Source organism: Anastrepha obliqua, chromosome 1 (genome assembly GCF_027943255.1).
Source record: "Anastrepha obliqua isolate idAnaObli1 chromosome 1, idAnaObli1_1.0, whole genome shotgun sequence".
In the NCBI taxonomy this organism is placed as follows: domain Eukaryota; kingdom Metazoa; phylum Arthropoda; class Insecta; order Diptera; family Tephritidae; genus Anastrepha; species Anastrepha obliqua.
In genome coordinates, this window is record NC_072892.1 from 106,326,907 (window position 1) to 106,350,921 (window position 24,015).

At 36.7% G+C, this 24,015-nt stretch overlaps 1 protein-coding gene across 1 annotated transcript in view; it reads left to right on the forward strand.

Moving 5' to 3' along the window:
• LOC129236403 (uncharacterized) overlaps window positions 1-24,015 on the forward strand; it is a 391,692-nt gene that overhangs the window by 136,911 nt on the left and 230,766 nt on the right. The window contains exons 6-8 of the mRNA XM_054870777.1: window positions 5,394-5,606; window positions 5,769-5,938; window positions 22,593-22,728. Coding sequence (XP_054726752.1) covers window positions 5,394-5,606; window positions 5,769-5,938; window positions 22,593-22,728 — 519 coding nt within the window. The remainder of the gene's footprint in view (window positions 1-5,393; window positions 5,607-5,768; window positions 5,939-22,592; window positions 22,729-24,015) is intronic.

A 24,015-nucleotide genomic window follows, 5' to 3' on the forward strand; every position in this document is an offset into this window, starting at 1 on the left:
CACAAAATTTGATACAGGTTCTTTGATCCATCTTTAGGCAAAAATCGAAGACGAGCCGCAACACGTGCAAGCAAAGCAGCTATCAACAATTAACTGAAAATTCAAAATGGCCGAACTCGTCGGCATGAGTGAGAGACATGAGTACCAACATATCGCCACAACAAAATCGAAATTCTAATATACGTAACCTGCGAAAATTCAAAACCTGCGATACTTTTTGAACACACCTCGTAGACGTCTTTTGTTTCTTTCACGATTTTCTGCTATTGACAAAAATTAATAAAAAAAATTTAATTTTTTGTCCAAAAATAACACGGCAATCTACCCTTAGCCATCTCACGCACCGACTGTTTCTAGTTGCCCAAATAGAACACACCTATAAAAAGACGGAAACCCGCCACAATTGTGGATATAAATTCCGCATCGTTGGAAAAGCTAAGGTTTTACCAAAGCGCTTGTTCGGTCAGAGGTAATTTGTCGATTGTAAAAGGCATTGGCACATCTGAGCGAGATTACTTTCAAAAGTACAAAATATAGGGCGGGCCATGTAAAATTTGCTTTTTGAATCGGCTATAAAAAAAAAAAAATCTAATCAATATTTTTTCAAACTTTTTTTTTGTTTTAAATATTGAACATTGTCATTTATGAATAAAAAATAATATCGTTCAAATGACTGCCACGACTGGCTTTGCAGTAGGCCATTCGATCAACCCAATGTTTAAGCACATTTTCGATTGTTTGGGCTCCAATTTCATGAATGGCAACTTCGATTTCGTGTCTTAAAGCATCAATCTACTCTGAATGGTTCGCATAGCATTTGTCCTTAACGGCTCCCCACAAAAAATAGTCCAACGGCCTTAAATCACAGTTCCGGGGCGGCCAATTGATATCGGAATTTCGGCTGATTATTCGGTTTTCAAAAACGGTGGCCAAAAGTTCGAGTGTAACTTTAACAGTGCGACCAGTTGCACCGTCTTGTTGAAATCAAATGTCGTCCATGTCATTTTATTCAATTTTTGGAAACAAAAACTCGTTGAGCATGTGACGGTAACGCTCGCCATTTACAGTAACCGCGGAAGAAGAAGAATACTCACCACTTTGGAAATAGATTTTCAATATTTCCCAATTTTGTTCAAGCGTATAGCGTCATGTCATTTGTATTACCATTCTCAAAAAAATAGGTGGTTCAAAAGGCAAACACTATATATGTAGATATTGAATAAACAAATATGTTTCGAGAAAAATAAAAATTGAAATTCTTTTTTTAATATACGTATATATATCGCTCGAATATTTGTGGAACAACGTCAAGACGCACGCCACAAATGGGAGGAAGAGCTCGGCTAATTATTGATCAGAAGTGTACTCGCCAATTCTTAAAAAAAAATTTCGAGAGGTATTTTATGCGGAAGAGAAAAAAATTATCAAATTATAAAGCAAAACAAAAATCAATTCAAAAATGACACTAAATACTCTCATATTCGTTTATTACTTTGACGACCTTTTTTCTTTCACTGAAGTGGAAAGTCTTATTTCCAAGTATTCGCTTTATTTTTTCACGTATGTAGATGCAGTGAACTATTTAGAAGAAACGAAATAATAAAATACTTAGGTGTGAGTGACAGATTCGATATCTCATTATTTGATTAGGATGATCTAAATTAATAAGAAATGACCCTAACCAAATCAACTACTATGCGGAAAATGCTCAACCGAATGCTTATCTGAACTCTGAGGATTAAGCTGCCAATATAAGTCAATATTAAAAAAAAACAGTTTGTCGTGTAAAGTTGCACTTACATGAGGCGATTTTTGGACAGGCGATAATAGCTTGAGACATCGCTTGACTAAGTTGACCTGCTGACTGCTTTGAGGCAAGCGATTTTCTTGCCACATAATGTAAATCGCCTGGAAATTCGCTCGCGTAAATGCTGCTTTCTCTTCGCCAATCTTTGCTCTGTTGAAGGCAGAGTTCGGTGTTGTACCACTTAATCGCTCTGTTACAATTTACCAAAATCGTAGAAAAAACTAAACTTTTCAGAGACTCAAATATCGAGCTCAGACTTACAGTTGCAGATGAACGCTCTAATTTTATTTGTATAAAAAGGTATGATAGATAAAAATTTGTATATGTATGCGTTCGCATGTACGTGTAGCTACTTAGTTGTACGGTAGAATACTCTCAATTTGTAAATGGCTTTGAAAAAGTATCAGAAGCTAACTTTTTCTCTACTTGTCTACTTTTACTTACAGTTCGCATATCAGCGCACAAACATACTTACCTACTATAATTACACTTACGTGTGTATTTACTATGAAAGGGTTCTATGAGCACCATGGCTCAGCTGAAATTCTTAACCAATTCTTTTGATTCTCGTCTTTCCGTCCGTCGAAGCCATTTGCAAGGCGCATAAAAATGAATATACAAACACACAAGCAAAAAAGGTCAATCTAGACACACACAATTATAGGTATGTGTACATACACATGTAAGTATATGTGCATGTGTCTCCAAAAAATGTGTGAGCACTTCCTGATAAACATGACGTGACATTTGTGTGCCGTTGGCTGCCAGTGTTGGCTTGTGGCCAAGCATGACCATGACAACAATTTTCTATGCACCACTCCATTCTTGTCATCTAATTTATGTTGACATTTTTTCAATTGAGCATACATGTTTTTGCCTCAATGCGCAAGTTGGACTGCTCAAATCAGCATGTGTATGAACTACATATATGTTTGTGCGACCGAGAATGTTTGTGGATTTTGGGTGGCTGCAAGCGCGATTATGGTAACGCCACTAAAGTATTGGAAGTAAATGAATAATTCTGAGGCATCAGCTGTTTGTTTATTTTACACGCGAATGTTTATATTCTTTATACGTGCGATTATATATATATATATAAACATGTATGAGTGCACGAATGTATATAAAATAATCCTCTGCAGCGCACAACCATAAAAAGATATAGAAAGTAGTTGGTAAACAACTTTGTTGCGTATACGCCGTGGCATCGTTTTCAATGTGATTCCTCATATGTAATGCGCATACATACATATATACATAGAAGTGGAAGTATATGTGTTGTTGTTGTTATGCGGTACTCTAACTGAGCTCCAAACTTTTTTGAATTGATTAGATTTTGTTTGAGTTGTTTAAAAAAAAACTTATTTTTTAACGCTCTGTAGCAAAGTTTCGTCGCATGCGTCAGAACTCTTGCTGATGAGCGATGCGCAACACATTCATGCGCTTATTGTTTCCCTTGTTGTAGTTGGTTTCATTTGATTTTGATGTTTTTAATGTTTACTTGGAGTTCAGTTTAACTTTTCTAATACAATCGCACGCGTACACATAGATGCACATGCATTAGCTTATTCGTATGCTCACATACTCGTACAGTTGCGGCCAAAAATGGAATAGTGCCTATAACCAGCAAGTAATTAGTACTGCTGCGTTTTTGAATTATAGAGTTCCGAAATGGGTCAGTGAGTGAGTTCAGCAAACGGGTTAGAATTGAAATTATGAGCCTGGAATGTTTTGTATAAAAATTCGGGCTTGCCTTTTTGACTATTAACTATTTACAAGCCACCGCAGGCAAATTAGCTTCTGCATGAGTGCTACCAAGTCTAAAAAAAATTATTCTCTTTTTCTCATTTTATTTATTTATAATTGACGCTCACTCCATTTTTGGGTATTTTTTGAACTCCTCATCTTATTTGTGGTGTGTGTCTTGATGTTGTTCCACAAATGGCGTTTTACTACAGTTTTAAGCCTTCGGGGTCGGCTATTTTTTTATGACGAGCTTTTTCATGGCATAAAAGCCAAGGGGTGACCGCTATTAGAAAAAACTGTTTCGGTGTTGGTGTTTCATGAACGGGGACTCGTACCTACGCACTTCTTCTCGGTAATCACGCAGCAACCGATTATTTTCTTAATTTTTTTTTTTTATTCCTTGATATCTCTTGTCAAATTAACAATAAATAGTTTGTGCATGAAATTATTTATATAGTTATATTAGGAAATACCGTTCTTAATTAGAGCATAGGGCGGAATTAGTGCTACCCTCTAAATTTATTCTATCTTCTATTTGATAATTACCCATGACGCTAACGCTTTAAAAATTACGCTAGAAGTCCATTGAAATACCTTTGAAAAACGAAACTTTCCGTAAATTTTGTATAAAATATTACCCTAAATATTTTCCTTAACAATTTTGCTAAAAATAATTTTTCCTTTAATTAAAAAAGTATAATTTTAATTAGTTAAATTACGGAGAAAAAATAAAAAATTTTTTTGAAAAATGCTTCTTACAGCTAGCTAAATTATCAAATAAAAATTGTTCATTCGTATTCTTTTTATATCTATTAATTACAATTGTAGAATTCTTCTACAAAATTAATAAAAAATACAAAAATAAAAAAAGAGAAAAGTTAACTAATTTCAATTTAAAAAAAAATTTAAACAAAAAAAAAAGAAAATGTTTTCCATTCTGCACGGTTTCTGGTTTCAGTTTTAACTTGCTTCCAAGTTAGGGTTTTTTCCACGGCTATAAGTTCCCTCCTGCTCTAGGTAGCGTCTCCAAGTACCTCAAAGTCTGTCTCTCCTGCAGACTTTAGTACTGTCTTTCCTCAAGGAATGGGCAATCCAGCTTCATTTGCGTTCTCTGTTTTCTTTTGCAATAGGTTTTTGCACCATTGGCACCATTTTCTGGCCACCAAATACGTAGAATTCGTCTTAGTCAGTGATACCCAAATATTGGAAGCTTTTGTTGAATGCCCGCTGAGAAGCTATCGAAGATAGTTTGTGATTATTAATTGGCATAAGTGCATTATTTCGGACAGGATTCACTTAAACGCATTATTTCGGACTCACACCGTAAATTTTAATGAACACACGGCCCTGTCGAGCTACCAAGCTCGGATAAATAGCTAAAAAATATGACCAGCCAAACCCTTTTTGAATTCAAATCCGCTCTCTTTTCTGTAAAACAGATTGACTGCCGATAAGCTATTTCTCGCTTTAAACATCTAATTTCTCAACTGTCTGACAAATACAAAATCGCTAGTTCTGGCAAGAATCCAGTACTAATCCACTCATTTGGTTCATCTATAAACATTTGCGATCTTTTTTTATTATCTCCTTCATTTAGTATGTACGGGTGTGTACCTCTCAACTGGCTCATGCAATATTACAAAGGATTTTTCAATAAGCCCGGGTAGAAATGGAATAAAAAAAGATGTGGGTGAGATCCAACAAATTTCATCAGCAATACTTCTACAATATTAAAGTACATTAAATTTGCCACCCAATTCCCTTGAACCTGCAGAATTTCTATACATTTTTTTTGCCTGATTCAAAATAATGATTTTGTTTATTTTTTTCCACCGTCTAGGTCGTCCAGCACCAAAGGTCACCTGGTGGCGTGATGACATGGAACTGATAGGCACCAGCCACACGTCTGTAGAAGAGGGTGCGACCGTTATGGTGAATCAATTGTTGATCGGTACAACGACACGTGATTATTTTGGTGCGAAAATTGAGTGTCGTGCGCAAGGCACAAAGCTGATAGCGCCAGTAATAAAGGAAGTAACGGTGCAAGTTCATTGTAAGTGCAATTATTACATATACTTATGCACCTTTAAAAATCTTATGCGTGTTATATTACAAGCATGTATAAGTATATAAGTACCATAATGTAATTTATTGAACAATTAACGAACAAAAAATTAATCAATATTCTGTAAAAAAATGTAATTTTTTCCCGCAGTGAAACCGGTACGCGTGAAAATTCTCACAGCCAATGATCTGCTAACAGCCGGTCAACCTGTGCCTTTGCGCTGCGATTCGTGGGGTTCATATCCGGCGGCGAAGATTACATGGTTGCTAGATGGTGAGCCGATACGGAATGCGGAAGTGACCGTACACAGTGACAAAGAGGTAGGCTATTCTTCTGCACATACATCCTCGCGTATTTGTTTATTTCAGAAATATTTTTGCCATTTATGTAAATATGTATCGGGGGTTTTTAAGAGCTTGAGAACTTGCAGATATAAAAAATTAATATTGAATTGGAATGCATCTTTATTTTATTATAATCTGTTAGATAATTTTATGGGATTTATTTTTTGAATATGATGTCCGGCATATGTTCGCCGCGGCTACGAGTTACATAGCCCATTCGATCAGTCCAATTTTTGGCTGCTTTTTCCAATAAATCTGTAAATCGCTTGAATATTGCAACAAATTGATTGTTATGTGCGTTGTGTGGCAAGTTGCGCCGTATTGTTGGAACCAAATGTTTAGCTGACTAATTTTTGGAGTTGTAGTCACAATGGTTCGGTAGCGCTCTTCATTCATCGCAACGGCAGCTCCTTCCTCATTTTGAAAGAAATAAGGACCAATAATGCCAGTACTGCTGGACTTCGTGAACAGATTTGTTTTTAGTAAAATAAATTTCCACCATTTGGAAGCGCTGTTTTGGCGTTAAATGATTCATGATGACTTGCCAAATCATACATAAAATAAATACCAACATAGTTTGCCAACCTCAACTGTTATACCATTATTATCGATATCAATAGTGCTCACGCAGTTAAAAAAACAGCCCATACATACAATCTATTTATCTGATGATGCCTCAGAAGGCAATGTTCAGTTATTTTTAAAGTGGCCTTTTGAAAGTTCATTACTCAATACAAAGGGCGATCGAGCGATACAATACAAATTTAATTAGCGTCAAAAATAATTGGAATTTCTATTGCAATGTAAGTTTTTTTGAAACAGTCCCATTCGTGCGTGAACTTTGAATTTATGCTTTAATATGTTGAGGCATAACCTTCTATACAGATGCCTTCAAAAGATGCGCCTGAACTTTGAGAGTGTGACAAGTTCGTTAACCCTAGAACACACACCCGGGTACAAATGTATCCACTTCAACTTTGAAGTGTTGTAACTTTTGAACCGCTATACCTCTATACCGCCAACTTCGGATCTGGGAAGATTATTTAGTTTTGAGTTCAAATTCAAAATTTGAACCAGATCGAACCATTGGTTCAGGAGCTACAGCTTTCCAAACACATTATATACGTAAACATACACCCCGGGATACATTTGTATCCCAATAGTAAAAATCCTCATAATAATCAAAAAAAACATTTTTTATATTATTTTTTTATTTGAAAAATTAAAAATATTCATTTCACACATTATATTATTGCCTTTTATTATAAAAATTATAAAAATGCATCTTATATCTAAGGAAAATCATGGCAAATAGAGCAATTTGTTGATGTGACGGAATGTTCGAGACACATTGGCTTCTTACATTTGGCGCACAGCTTTCTGGTTTTTCTACGGCGTTTTTCCTCTTGTGCGTAACATAAATAGCAAGATCCGGACACAGGTTTTGGCGTGCGCGCTGCGGCAGATGTTGATGCTGCTGTTGAGACCATTGATTCCAGCGGTCGGTTGAAATATGCTTCAATAGCAATTTTAGTCGAAAAATTTTCTCGTCACTTGACGATTTATGGCTCTGGCTTCAATAATGGGCATACACAATGCTTCAGCCAAGCTGCGCAGGATCTGCTTACGCTTGTTGTTTGTTCTCCAAGGCAACATAGGGTTATTCAAATCGTAGACAATGTAGGCTGCAAGAGCTGTAATGTCCAACATGTTGAAGAACATCGCTAGTGGCCATCGTTTTGTTTGTCTTTGTGTTGGATATTCCGCAAACATTTGGTCCATTCGATCAACACCACCTTTGGTACGATTATAATATTCAATTATTTCAGGTTTCCCACGGTCAGCTATTTCAGCATCATTATGCATGGTCGAAAGCAAAATTACTGCTTTATTTTTTTTGGGAACATAAGAGCACATTGTCACATTATTTTTGAAGCCAAATGTCGTTGAACCAATTTTCCTGTTTTTGTTCTGCTTCATTTCTTGAGGAATATATGATTTGTTTTTGCGCAAAGTTCCAACGATCGTGAGTTTCCAGGTGAGAAGCAGTTCTGTAACTGGCAAGGTCGTAAAAAAATTGTCCATTGTAATGTTTCGGCCACTTCCTTGGTATTTGGCAGACAAATCCTTCACCACTCGTTCGCCTTGGTTCATTTCCCTACCAGTTTCTGCTTGGCCAGTATATATTTGTCCATGCAGTGGATATGCATTTGTGGCATCGCAAATCCACCAAACCTTGACACCATATTTAGCAGGTTTTGACGGTATGTACTGCGTAAACCGTGTGCGTCCACGGTAAGGAAATAATTGTTCATCAATCGTCAAGCATGAGCTGGGCTTGTAATGTGCAGCAAGATTATTGTTAATCATCGTCCACAACTCACTGATCTGTGCTGCTTTATCAGTTAGTAAGCGTGTTGCACGAGTGTTTTTATCGTAAAATCTTAGGAACCGCAATATCGAACAGAAACGGTTGACTCCCATTGTGGCACGATATAAAGGATAGGTTTTGACGCTCCATAAATCTCGAACATGTTCTCCATTGCTATGGTTCGCACCAGTCATAAAAAGTATGCCAAAAAATGCATACAGCTCTGTTATTGACACAGGCGGCCATGACTTAGGAGTTGTGTTTGGATGCGCATTGTTGTAAGCATTATAAGTTTTTTTTGCTAACTTATTTGTGTGGCGCATAATTATATCAGCCATTTCAACGTCCATGAAACATTTGAATGTTTGCTCTATTGACAAAATTTCAGTGCATCTAGCTGGTCCAGAACGTTCTCTTACAATATTTTGTCTGAGTACCTGACGACTTACATTTGGTTCTTTCATCCACTCAGTACCATCACGTGCAACAAATTTTTCGCCACTAGCAGGTAATCCATTATTTTCTTCTACTTCTTCTTCTTCATCATCCTCATAGTCCGCATAATCAGGTAATACTTCTGCGACACTTTGCGAAACTTCAGCATCGTCATCAGCAATTTCAATGTCATTGAATTGAATTTCTTCTTCATCTTCTGAGTCAAAGTCATAGGGAGCGTCATCGTCACAAATTTCATCAAATAAAGATTGTATATATGATTCTCGCTGTTCCTCAGTTAGCCTGCATAATAAAAAAAATTAGTATATGTTTACATTGATGCTATTTTACATTTTTTACCTTCTATATGCTGCACTTGATAAATATTCGTTTCTTCTTGAAGTCATTTCGTATCCAGTTATTTATAGTTTCAGTTATATTTATTTTCACTTATATTTTCACTTCTTACACTTTTGAGCACCAAAACAATAATGAAAATATCAACAGGCAGCATTTATAACAACACCTCGTGTGAAAACAACCCTTGCAACTGCATATAAAATACAAAAACCAGTTATACCAGTGCATTTGCTATCTACGTACCCATACCTTGCGCGACCTTTTTGCACATATCTTTTGAACCAGGTAGAATATTTCAATAAAATAAAAACCAAAATGTGTATTCGTTGTTACTCTACAAGTATATTATTATAAATTGTATTATTTTGTTTTGCATTTATCAGGATAACAACAAAAACAAAAATCCACTGTTGCATGTCCTGACTTTATTTGCCCATATCGCTGGAACCAGTAGGAATATTCGAATGAAACAAAAAACAAAATACTTGTTATATATTAAAATATACATTTAAAAAAAAAATCATAGAAATCGGTTGAATAAGCATTAAAAAAACCGCAAAATAAGGTCCCGGGTACAAACGTATCCCGGGTGTGTGTTTACGTGGTATTTTCTGGGTGTGTGTTCTAGGGTTAAACCAACAGCTGTCAAATTTAGCGGGAAAATTTATCTCGTCCTCTAAATTGATTATTATTGAATAACCTTGGTAATTTTCATTCAAATTCTTTAACATAAGTGTATTATGCAAACTGCTATTAAAACCCAAATTTAATTTTCTACCGTTATTACCCCACAGGAAAATATACTAGTCGCGAACTAGACCAGACTTGTACCAGCTCACTTTTCAGCTTAACCACTTCGTGATCTTTATTTTTTTCTATATTAGCAAGTTTAGGACAGACATGTTCTTCAAAATGTCAAAGCTTCGGCATTGCATCAGCAAAATTCTACTTAAAATCCTAGCCGAAGAAAAAATCTGCTCCAATACCTGTCTTAAATACTTAGTTTTAGACCAAATCTAGTAATAAAAATGCCATTCATTCCTTTCGAACAATTTTGAAATATTCTATTTCATATTGGTAGCCTAACAGAATTTATCATATTTTTCTTCAGACTAAATAACATTGCTTTCAGGTACAATAATTGATTAACATTTAAAAATTAGTTCAAACTTACTCCATAAGTGAATTTTAAATATATTGAAAACCATTCTTTATAAGCTACAAAATTTAAGGTATTCACTTTAGGAACACAAATAAAATTAATCAATTAATGAAAGCATAAATTCGGATTCATATTGAATGTGTGCGGTTGCTGCGCGAATTTTTCTGGAATGACCCTTTTTGTAAAAGCTCATTTTTTATTCAATTGAAATGGTTTTGTTAATTACATTTCTGCTTCATCGGCGTAAAGCTTTTAATAGATTCTATTACATTAATATCTATTTGCATACCTACATTTGTTCATATCAACTTTCATTAATATTAGGAGATTAATTTCTCAAAAAAAAAAAACAAAAAAACAACACATATGAACTTTTATGTGGGATAGTATGCTGAAACATACTTCTTATTGGATAAATCTGTCACTGAATACTTTACACTCTGTATTATTCCGTGATCGAAAACAATACACATCCTCATGGTATGGTTTTGCGGAATCACCTGTTCATTCATCTTAATTAAATTTTTTGTAGAATCCGACCCTGCTATAGAACCTCGCCGACAAAGTTCCCGGAACAACCGCCAGCCGACGCTCTAATTCAACAGTTTCAGGTTATATTTTATGGTTTCCATCGGTGGTTAACATTCCTACCAAAATTGTATCCCCATTGCTTAGTATTGGTAAAACTGACACCGTCTTGAGAAAATCTATATTACCTCAACACGTGCTTTCGATTTTTTACAGTTTTAAAAACGGAATTGAATTTGCAACAACTGGTTTGAATTAATTTCCTTTTTTAATAGTGCGAAAAGTTTTGAAATTTTGGTAAACTGTTTCGGTAATGATACTCTACTAAAAACAGTCATTTACGAGTGGCATGAACGCTTCAAAAGATACCGTGGCAGGGTGTCGATATCGAAAGCTGATGAAAACATCAATAAAATGAAAGAAAAGTTTATCAATAACCACAAAATTAACCAACAGAGAGCTGGCAAAGGACTTGAACATTACTTAGGAGACCACACCCCACATCCGTGGTTCAAAATTGTTAACTTTGTACTTTAAGTCAAGAGCCGAGACTTGAATAAACTAAGGTAGTACGCTTTATTGGCGACTTTGGCGCGATCCCTGGGTGCAGGTGTGGAATTACCACTACATGCGAGCATAACTCCCAAATATCGCACCGCTTCAAAAGTACAAGTATAGGCCTCCATCGGTTATTTTGATATTCATAAAAAATGCTATTTTTTAATATAAATGATCGGAGGTTTATTTCATTATAAAGAGGAAGGTATGCCGTTAATAGTGGAAAATAACATCAGGCAAATGACCACCACGACCACGCTAACAGGATACTTTTCATGAATTGCAAAGTGGCTGCCCTATGTCCTCGATAGCCTCACGAATTCCATCTTTGAGGTCTTGAATCAACCCTGGGCTGTTGGCGTAGATCCTCTCTTTCACGTGGCCCCAAAGAAAAAAGTCACAAGGTGTTAAGTCACAAGATCTCGGTGGCCAATTGTGATCACCTCTTCGAGAGATAACATGGTGCAGAAACTTTTCCCGTAAAAGATCAATGGTTTCGTTGCTTGTGTGGCACGTAGCGCCGTCTTGCTGAAAATAAACGTTGTCCAGATCAACACCATCCAAGCCCGGCAAAAAAAAATCGTTAATCATCTCTCGATAGCGCAATCAAATTCAAAATAACACCTGTTATGGGAAAACACTTTATATATATATGTATATAGTACACTATATATAATTGTTGCGTACACTCTTTTTGGGTGGGTGATTGGCCGAGCTCCTCCTCCTATTTGTGGCGTGCGTCTTGATGTTGTCCCACAAAATGAAGGAACCTACAATTCCAAGCCAACTCTGAAATGCAGATATTTTTTTGTGAGAAGCTTTTTCATGGCAGAACCTCGGAGGTTTGCCATTGCCTGCCGAGGGGCTACCACTTTTTGAAAATAACTTGATCTTCATTTTGGTCTTTCGTCGAGATTCGAACCTACGATCTCTCTGAATTCCGAAGGATAGTCACGCACCAACCCATCCGTCTATGGCGGCCGCGGTTCATACTATGCGGATATTGTAGGGTGGTATTACGCTTTAAAAAAGCTATTAAGCAGTTCTGTTTATGATGGAGCCAGTTGTGTGTGAAATTGATGGCTTTTTTTTGCGGATGGTATTCGCTTCTTTCTTGGTCTGAAGTTCTCAGCCACTGATGGCACTGTGCGACAATGCGTTTTTATGGAGCAAAATCCACAAGTTTGTTTCCTACAAATCCTTTCCTTTTTGGTGAATTTCTTAACGTAATCGTTTCATAATACCTAAATAATAGTCCTTATTAACTGTTTAACCCTCTGGCAAAAATTTGTGTTGTACAGTACCGCTGTACTCCTTAAAAATCATGTGCATCGCTTTCTTCTTTGACTGAAGTGATTTTTCGACGTGGGGTTTTTTGATCTTGGTTCACTCAGAACTGTCTGGATTGCGTGTCGTACTCATAAACCTACGTCTCGTCTCCGTCTACTGATACGTCTGATCAATGTTGGATCGTATTCAGTCTTGGAAATCATGTATTTGGTGTTTCGTTTTTTGAATAAAGTTCAGGTCCTTTGGGACCAACCAGCAACACGTCGCAAACCTAAATCGTTAACTATAATGTCCTAAACGGATCCATTAGCTAGCTTGAGAGTTCAAGTTCTTAAATTTGCTGACCACGCGCAGATTGCTAATATGGAAAAAAAAATTGTACAAGAGATTTTTGGCCAAATAAGAATGGATGATTGTACCTATATCTATAGAATCCAGTATAACTGGAAACTAAACGATCGCATTGCTTGTATGTCTGCTGACTTTATCGTGTAACTACAAAGCAAAAGCTCAAGATCGACCGCTTTGAAGTAGCATTGTGAAGAAAACTTGAACGCACTCTGTGTTGTAGGCGTTGCAGAGCTATGATGTTTGATGATGATGATGAACCGATGCAATCCTGGGTCATATCCCACTATGCTATGTAATTGGTGCGTGCACCTCGGTAAGGTATTTCGTAGACCTCCACAAATGGTGGCAACTCCGAACTGCAGATAGCTTTTATCAGGGGCTTGTTTTAGCAAAGCTACAATCTGAGGTTTGCCATTACCTGCAGAGGGCCTACCGCTATTAAACAAAACTTTTTTTGTCATTTGGACTTCGAGTCCAGCACTTCCCATTTAGCTACAGTGACCGCCACAATAACTTGGCAGCACAATCCTCCAAACCCAGTTTGCGATTATGGAGACAAAGTACGGAGAAGGAGTGTAAATTTGCCTCAAAATGCTGTCTTGTCCTACAGCAGGTTGCCTCCCGATACCAATCTCCTTCAACCTAATAGCGCTCTGTGCAGCAATGGATTGAACTTGCGAATCAACGGGAAGTAAGTGCAGAATGATGTTAAGGGCGGCAGTGGGGCATGTTCTACACGTCCCAGTGATGCCAATACATGCAGTCCTCTAAACTCTCTGTAATTTAGTGGTGCCATAACTCTTCTGAAGATTTACCTACCAAACTAGGCAACCATATGTCAAAATTAGCATAACCACTAAGTGGGACATCCAGAGTACGACATGTGGCTTGGTCGAACATTGCCTTCTTAACTCGATTTTCGATGTGCAGCATCCAATGGATTTGGGTTAAGTATTACACCCAGATAATTCACTTGCAACGGGCGTAAAAAATTGAGTTCTAAAAGGTGTAGGTTTGTATTTTCTGGCGAATAGCACCAACTCCGTTTTGCCAGAGTAGACTCTAAGACCGCAACTGGCAGCCAATCGACTGAGTACAACCAATGCTCCTTCCAAAATTTCAGTCATGTCTGAGGGGAAGGGTCTTGGCACTAGTTGTATGTACTTACCTACCCATAAACAAAAATTTTATATACAAACAAAAAAGAATAATTTCCGGCAAACCTAATGCATTGCGACTTTTAAATTGTGGCAGCTTAATAAAATTCAGAAATAATATTAGGAGGTTGAATTAGTTTTAAAGGTGACACACAGATGACGCTATTTATCACTTCATCGCGTTGGCAATACTGAATATATATTCATGACAAAGCCTCATCCCTAGGCTTTGTTTATCAGTATCTGTCATTTCGCTGAAGTATAAACAACGCAGTGTTTTCGTGCTCCGAGTAGTTGACATTCGTGCCGTCGAAACGCAATTTGCGGGAAGCTTTGCTTTTCTGCTTCAATTTGAAAAAAAAATACAGCCCAAGCCCGTGAATTGCTGCAGAAGGCCTACCCAGACCATACTCCGTCGATTTCAACATGTGAGTACTGGTTTCGACGATTCAAAAGTGGTGATTTTCACACCGAAGACAAGGAGCGTCTTGGCCAGCCCATTGCTGATCGAGTGACAAAATCGGAAGGGTTTTTTGCATCGGGTGGTGAATGGCGACGAAAAATGGATCCACTACGATAACCCAAAACGCAAAAAATCATGGGGTTTGCCCAACGTCGACGGCCAAGCAGAATATTCACGGCAAGAAAATCATGCTCTGCATTTGGTGGGATCAGGTCGGCGTCGTATATTTTGAGCTGCTCCAACCGGGCGAAACAATCACGGGGGATCGTTACCGACTGCAATTGATGCATTTAAGCCGGGCATTGAAAGAAAAACGGCCGGAAACGGTAAAAAGGCACGGCAAGGTTATTTTGCAACATGACAACGCTCGGCCGCATGTTGCTCAACCTGTCAAAAAATACCTTGGAACGCTTGGCTGGGAAGTGTTACCCCACCCGCCGTATAGTCTAGACATAGCTCCCTCCGATTATCATTTGTTCCGGCATATGAGTCTCGATTTGGCGGACCAGCGGTTCTCCTCGTACGAGGCTACCAAAATATGGGTTGAGTCATGGATAGCCAAGCAGCGGCCGGAATTTTGGAGAAACGGCATCCGGAAATTGCCCGAAAGATGGGCGAAAGTTGTAGCTAGCGATGGCCAATACTTCGAATAAAATATTTTGTATCGTTTTTTCACAATAAAGCCCCAAATATTCGAAAAAAACCTTTAAAACTAGTTCAACCTCCCAATAATTTAGAAAATGCTCCTTCAGTTTCAGTCATGTCTGAGGGGAAGGGTCTTGGCACTAGTTGTATGTACTTACCTACCCAAAAACAAAAAAGAATAATTTCCGGCAAACCTAATGCATTGCGACTTTTAAATTGTGGCAGCTTAATATCATTCAGAAATAATAATTTAGAAAACAATTTACTCCACAAACCGGCATTGCTTGTTACTCGTAAATAAGTACAAGTACAAAAGCTCGAAAGCATCAAATGAAAGCATTCCCTTTGTTCGCTCGCTCACAAGTATTGCAGTAGTTTTTATTTACAAGTATTGTAGCTACAATGTACGTGAATTATAAAATTGTGAACCAAAGATGCATGCCAAGTTCGTCCACTACTGGCTCCCCAAGTGCAAGAAACCGCAACCACAGCTCATTGCTATTACATCAAGTCCTTTTGTCAATTGTCAACTACTGAAATCAACTGAAATGAATTCGCCCGGGGAATTGAGCAGAGAATTACGAGTATCAGAGTAAATGCAGTGCAGAAGAAAAGTGAAATATACATACCTACATACACACACATACATATATGGTATATTTGCTAGACGGTACATTTTTGAGAAGAGTGTAACTAAGCGTTTCCGCAGCAAACAGTTGCACTTGAAATGTAAGTGGTTGAGTGGGTGAGGTGAGCGGGGAGTGATTGCGGAGCGTGATTACACAAAGACTGCCACAAAAATTTGTCAAGGACATTAGAATTACGAACTTGATTTTTGGACGGACGAATTTCACTTAGGGCACTCAGAATTTTTGACAGGCAAGCACAAAAGCCATGCAAACATGCACACATACTAATATGTGTATATATATAAGTATGTGTATGTGTATGTATATAAGTATGTACATGTACTGTAAGCCATCAATGAAATTAAATTAAATCATTACAAAAGAATGGAAGCAAACTCGCGTGGCAATTCATAAAATATAACAGACACTTAGGCTACTTAGGCTATATGTATATGCATGTGTAGGTATATGTATACGTGGATATATGTATAGGTAGCTACACAAAAAATAAAAGATTTGAGTAAAAGTGGCTGACAATCGGATTCTTGCACGCTTCAGCAATGGCATACCATACAACTACAACGACTACCATCTAATCAAGGTATTAGCGAAAGTTGGCAGCGCACCAATCAGCCTTACCAATTTTGCCGCCAGCTAACGGCATTCAAAGCGCAGCCACAAAGTAAACGGAAGCAACGATACCAATTGCAATAAGAAATTCTCTAAAGCTGGTAATAGCGGGGAGTAGGGATTAACAATGGCAGTAGCAAAGAATGCTTATGTTGCTTAACCTAATTATGTCATCTCGTCTGATCTCATCTTGTCAGGAGTAGCTACTACTACTTGCCGTATACTGGTTATGCTCGTTGTTATTGTTGTGTTTGTTCTTGTAGCTGATTTTGTGCAGCCAATTTGTTATTTGACTTTGTCCGTGAAACACTTACGGTGCCTACTTTCGCATACACACACACATACACAGCCACAAACTACAACATATGTACTACCGTAAGCCTTAAAAGTAACTGCACACGCACAAGCGCTCGGGTATGTCCCATTCCAGTGCTCCACTGCTCCACTGCTCCGGTTTCGGTACTGCCGTGCTTCCGTGTGGAACGCACATAAGTATGTAAATGTCAGTACTTAAGAGAATGCCACCGTTGCCTTGTCAAATTGTTGCACAGTGGGAAAATTTTGGCCATAAATAATTTACGAAGTGAATTTAATGGAGGTATGGAAATTCTTTGGCGGTCATAAATGTTAATTGTGTTCGGTTTATTAGTGCCTTATTTCAAAAGGAAAGAAGGCTTTCGTTTATCGTTTATGAAACATGGTTTCATTCTACCAGCTGCCTTGACTAATTGTGAAGTAAGGCATTGGTGAGAAACTAGGTTTCCTATAAACTGTTGGCGGCTTCTAACTATAAGAAAATAATGGCTCGATCGCCGACTGAAGAAAAGGTTATCCTGGATAAGCTCTTCCGCCGTAGCCGAATGGGTTAGTGCATGACTACCGTCCGGGAGTCCGTGGGAGTGTAAGAAACAACAAAATAATAGAAAAAGTTGTTTCTAATAGCGGTCGCCCTTCAGCAGGCAATGGCAAGCCTTATTTCTGCCATGAAAAAGCTGCTCATAAAAACAATTTACCCTTCGGAGTCGGCTTAAAACTGTAGGTCCCTCCATTTTGGGGAGCAATATCAAGACGCACTCCACAAATGGGAGGAGGAGCTCGGCCAAACAACTAACAGAAATGCATTTGCCAATTATTTATTTCTATTAATTGTTGTGTCCTGGATAACCATATGGCATAAAGGCAAATGCCTGCCAATATAAAGAGCCTCCCAAATAAACGATTAATCTCTTATTTTTTCATATTAAATTAATTTAAAAAGTTATCTAAATTCTTAAAACTATACATACGAAAAGACTTACTGTGATTTTTTTAACCTTTAACATTAAAACTAACTTTTGCATGTCCCAAACATATTATTTACAGGGTTGCCCATATTCGACGGACCCATCTGGCAACCCTTTATCCTTTGACAGAAACGTCAGATCGTTTAATGGCATACCGCGTTGGAAGCGGCAGTCCAAGCAGATTTTTACCATGGAACAGTACACGCCACGCGAGCGCTCTCAAATTGTTCAAATTTATGGTACATTCAACAAAAGAAGTCAAAAGAAGAAGAAGAAAAACAAAATCATCATGTCCGATGAGGCTCATTTCTTGTTGAATGGGACGGTAAACAAGCAAAAGTGCCGTACTTACGCCACCGAAAATCCCCACGAAATTCAAGAGGTACCCCTTTACGACGAAAAAGTTACTGCTTGGTGCGGCGTTAGTGCGAAAACGATTATTGGGCCGTTTTTCTGTTACCGTTAATCAGGAGCGTTATCGCGATATGATAACCACTTTTGGGATGCCAATTATTCGTCGAAAGCGTATGAGGCAGTTCTGGTTTCAACAAGACGGCGCTCCACCACACACAGCTCGCACCATAATCGATTTGTCGAAGAAATTGTTTCCTCGTCGTTTGAGGTCGAAAAATGGCGATTTTGACTGGTCACCGCGTTCGCCCGATTTAATGCCACCTGACTTCTTCTTGTGGGGATATTTAAAATCAAAGGTTTATATTAATAAGCCAAAGGCCATAGAAGAGCTCAAGAACAACATCCGTGAGGAAATAGCAGCTATTCCAGCCGATATGTTTGCTCAAACTATGGAAAATGCTGCAAAACGGACACAATACGCCGTGCAGGCTCAGGGTGGCCATTTGAGAGATATTATATTCAAGAAGTGATGTCAACAAATCTACTTGAACCAAATAAAATGATTATTATCGTCAACATCAAAAAATTTTCTTTGATTTAAAAAAAAACATGGGTCCGTCGAATATGGGCAACCCAGTATTTACTGTCTAAGGCTTATTAAGGGGGGAGCCTGGTTTAAATCATCAATTTTTTTTTTCGTTTTAAGCGATTCCTAATATATTTCAGAATATTCACACAAAGTTACAGAGAATAATTCTCAACATTTCCGTAGATACAAAGCCAAAGGTAGGCGAGCGTTAGGTAGTTACGCTGTGACCGGACAGCTATAGTACAAACTTTATCTTCTTTTCTCGACTTTTCATTTTTATGATTTCTTTGAATTGGCGTACATGAATGAAAAAAAAACTAATGAACCTTTTGAAATGAATCATAGCTTGTTCCCTTCAGTATTAAGTTCTCTTCTAAACTAACAAAATAGATAAAAAAAATTTCAAAACTTTTAAACCAAGTTGAAGTGAATTTTTTTTTTATAGAAAGGCATTTTTTTCTTTAAAACCTCCAAAAAGTTGAAATTTTGGAATTTCTCTCAGTTTTCTTAGTTCATCTAGAATAAAAAATCATGATAATTAGAAATCCATTTGAATTTTTGATTTAGATAATAATTACGAGCTGTATCTTGTACGCCAGTTGGAAACTCCAGCGTTGCAGCACTCTACTAATTTCTATGTTTAACATTTTTTTCAACTTATTTTAACCAGTACAAAAATTTTTTATACTTTTTAAATGTTCATTAAAAGATAGAAAAAACTTTGCAGTGCTAAATTAATTTTTTGCTTAAAAAAATCGGAAAGAGATGCAATTTTTAGACCTCATAAACCAGGCTCCCCCCTTAAGGTACTGCTATGTACCCTTGAAGGGTAAAGGAAAAGCAAAATTTTCAAACTGAATATCCCAGTTTGTTCATCAAACTTGAGCATGAACCTTTTTAACATATTTCTAGGATACAAATATCTTTTATTTGCTGCGCTGATTTTATTTCTGTTATTTTATTAAGTGTGCTAAAATTTTGTCCTCTACTATAAAACGCTTTGTCCTACGGCGGATAGGATTGAGAAATCTGAAATACCACACATTCAGCAAAAAGAACAAATACAAAATTGTGATAAAAGTTTGATGTAAACTCAAAACAATTTTGTTTTTAGAAATTCAAAATGCTTTATTTTTCAGCTTAATTTTCGTGTTAGGAAATTTTAGCAAGTTTTACCAATAGTTGTTTCCTTGATTCTAATTAGATTGATTTGTATATATACCACAAATGTGAATTCCGAATGGTAGTCACGCACCAACCCATTCGGCAGCCGATTTGGATATTTTATAAGTAATTGAAATATCCTAGTTTTGTTAGAGAAGTAAGTTAAGAATGGCGTATCTTATATTTTTCTAGAGTAGTCTGAATTTGAAAGCTTTGATACAATTCATAATTGGGGAAAAGCACATCAAGTGCAGTTGCTTGAAAACTTCATCGCTACGAATTAGACATATAGAGAAATTTGGAGAAAATCCTCTCTATAGACTAGCATAAATTGTTCGAAAAGGGGAAAAGAAACTTTTGGTGGTTGCCAAGTTAAAGTGATTACAAATTCTTTCCTTTCTTTTTTTTTTGTATATTTTTCTTCAAATTTCAAGTTAATTAATTGTCGACTTAAAGGGAATCCAAAAAGAAAAAATGCTTTTAACATAAAACAATAAAACAAAATACATTTAACATAAAAAATTAAAAAGAATTTCGAAAAAATTTGTGAACAGAATTTTTTTCCAATATTTTTTGTTTTTTCATTTTTTAACTTTCCACGTTTCTGTTTTTTTTTAATTATGGTGGAATTAAAGCTTACAATTCTTACTTTAAAGTACACTTGCCAAAGTTTTGCTAAAGGAAAAAAAATAAATACATTTTTGTAGAGTATTTTTTCCATACTTTTCCATAAATAAAAAAATTCTAACAGTATTGTTTATTTTTTTTTTCGTTAAACACGTTTTTTTGAATTTTTTAAGTTTTTTTTATTAATTTTTTTAAATTTTGACTTCTTTTATTTTTTTATTTAATCTTAAATGAAAGCGTGGACGTTTTACTTTGAAGTGCACCCGCGGATTGTTGGTCTAAGAGAAAACAAATTTAAATCTTTTCTGGCGTACTTTTCGATGAAAAACTTAAACACATTTTTTTGTTATTTAAAAAATCTTGACTTTTGAATTTTTCGTTAAACATTTTTCCCAATTAGTTTCTTAGTTTTTTAAAACTTCGACATTATTATTTTTTTTAATTTGTTTCTTAATGAAAGCTTGGAATTTTTACTTTAAAATGCTCCCGCAAAGCTTTTTATTTGAGTTGCAAGCCAAATAATTGTTGGTTTAGGAGAAACGAAGAAATTCTAAAATTTGTTTGACCTTTTTTTTTAATTATGCTCAAATGAAGACTTTGTTACCTTACATTAAAATACAAGTGTCAAATTTTTCTTTAAAATGTAAGTAAAATAATTGTCGGTAAATGAAACAGATATTTTAAAAGATTTTTTCCGCGCTTCGGTTAAAAAGTTTTTTTTTTTTGTTAAGTTTTTTATATTTTAGCCTTTTTGATTTTCTGTTAACATTTTAGTTTATTCTTAATTTCAACATTTTTGACTTCTTAAATTATTTTTAAATGCTAACTTGGAATTCTTACTTTGAAATGCAACCACGAAGTTTTGTGCTTTGAGCCATAAGCCAAATGAGAAAAAGCAAAAATTTTTAAAGGATTTTTCCGTGCTCGGATAAAAAAATGTAAAAATGTTCGAACAGTTTTTTATTAAACATATTTTTTTTAATACTTTCAAATTTCGACATTATTGACTGTTTTAAATTATGCGCAACTGAATGCTTGGAAAGCGTTTTTTAAACTAACACCTAACTCTCTATTGCAATCGATCAACATACAGATCAACATTAATTTGGCTTCGAAATTCCGGCTATGAAACACCAAATGATAGGAAATGTTTTAGTGGTTTAGTCGCGAGCGGCAGGCAATGGCAAATCTCTGAGTGTATTTCTGCCATGAGAAAGCTTTTCATAAAAAACCTTTAGCAGTTTCGAGGCTGGCATAAAACTGTAGTTCCCCCCATTTGAAGAAGAAACATAATTTGATAATGGAATACTCTTTTGCAGCCATCTACAAAAGATTCAAAATATGTATGAATATACTTCTATGTATGTATGTATAGATATCTAACTATTACTAACTGCCTGTGACCAAAAATTGAGCAAACGTTCCCCACTGTGCGTCGTAGGTTGAGACATTACCATATCGCCACATCACGGCAGTGCTGCCTCTGTCGGCTACCCGTTACATGCCACATACACATCTACATACTTACTCGTTAAGGACCTAAATATGAAGAAATATGTGTATGTGTGTTTGTGCTGCACAGCTCCTACTGACATTGTTAAATACAAAACGTACATATTTATTTTTGTGCCACTTTCGTTGGCAACAGCTCGGCATGTCGTTGTGCGCTTTACTTATTGCTCGCTGTTTCCTGCTGCTATCGCTATAGCCCCTTGGTAATCGAATGTCAGATAGTAAATGCGAGTATACGAGGATTGTGCTCATTTTATCCGTTATTACTGCCATACTTGTCCCTTTCGCTATATTGGCTATTATTTGAACTATCTCTCCTGTCTCGGCACTCCACTATCCGCCAATGTCTTAGCCATTCTGACAGATGCTAAAAATTCATTTCACTATTTTCCATAAGCGTTTTTCTATCAAATACACACACACATGCACACACACTATATATGTATGTATATGCAATGGCAAACCACGAATTTCTCATATATGCATGCACTCGTATATATATTTGTTTGTTTTTCTTCACAGGACTCTAATACCACAACCAGCATCCTCAATTTGAAGGTAACATCGGACAATGATAATGCCGAGTTGACGTGTCGTGCGTCGAATCCTTGGTTCTCTGGTAGCGCCATCGAGGACAAGCGCATCATTCGTGTGGCATGTAAGTACATACAGATGTATTATTTGTATTTGTATTGTATAGGAACAACTATGTGAGATAAAATTAAAAGGAGGCAAATACATTTGCATATAAGTAAGTGCCGTGAATGTCGTAGCAGTGTCAGTGTAGAGGTGTGAGGTGTATATGTGCATATGAGTATAATAACAGCCATTTAAATTGAAGTCTGTGGATTCCAGAATTGGATTGTGTACAAGAAAACTAATATTTCGCAATAATATAACCAAAGTTGAGATAAAATATGAATAAAAAGATTAAAAATAAACAAACAGATATAAAATATTTAAACTGCTTTGTATATCTGGCATTCATGCATGTACGAGTATCTGCGTATGTATGTGTTAAATAATTGAGATCTTTTCAGAAAATAAAATTTTTCATCGGCTGGTTTTGTTTAAAAATTTGTCCACTATTTTTTTCTTTATTAGAAAGACTAAATCTACCGATTATTTGTGGACTTTAACTTGACTGGCATAGTTTCTTTAATTATTTGCGCTTTTTAGGCTTGAATTGAAAGAATTTCTTGAGTAATAACTGATTTAGAAAAGTGAGTGTAATTTTTTCTTTAATCGAATTGCGCTTCAAACAATGCCAACATCTCTTTTTGCTGTTGTTGAGCGCTATCTCTTCAATGGGGTGTGCATAACGGCTTGTAAGGAGATCATTCTGTTGCGCTCTGCAACATTTATCTTTGCCGAGCTTTGCTTTTAGTTATCGTATTTTTCGGCAACTTTGAAAAACTCGATTATTTGCATGATCTGCAGGATTACGAGCCGACACCGTACATTTCAAATCAGAACAAGAGTAACAGCTGATAAGGTAGGATATCTCAAATTTGACTTGAGTTATTCATTGCAAGTACAGCCGGAGTGTGGTACCCGTAGATATCGCAGGCAGAACTGCCGCAACACGTACCGCAATCAGACTGAGGGGCTGGAGCTATAAGCTCAATCTCACTTATGGGCACTCAAGCATCCTTAGAAACTTTGAGTTCATCCCTCTGTCAACAGACCAGTGTATACCCTCATTTAGTCCGACCGGAACATTCATCTCTCTCATCCCGTCAAGGGAAGAGTGGACGGGGGGCTACACTTGGGGGCAGGGCCTGGTGAACTTGTTCACGGATGGATCGAAGTTGGAAGGAAAGGTTGGCGGAGGAGTCTTTTGCGAAGGGCCCCCCATCAGACTAAAATTCAGGTTACCGGACCACTGCAGTGTGTTCCAGGCAGAGGTAGCCGCAATCAAGGAGGCAGCTGACTGGCTGCTCAA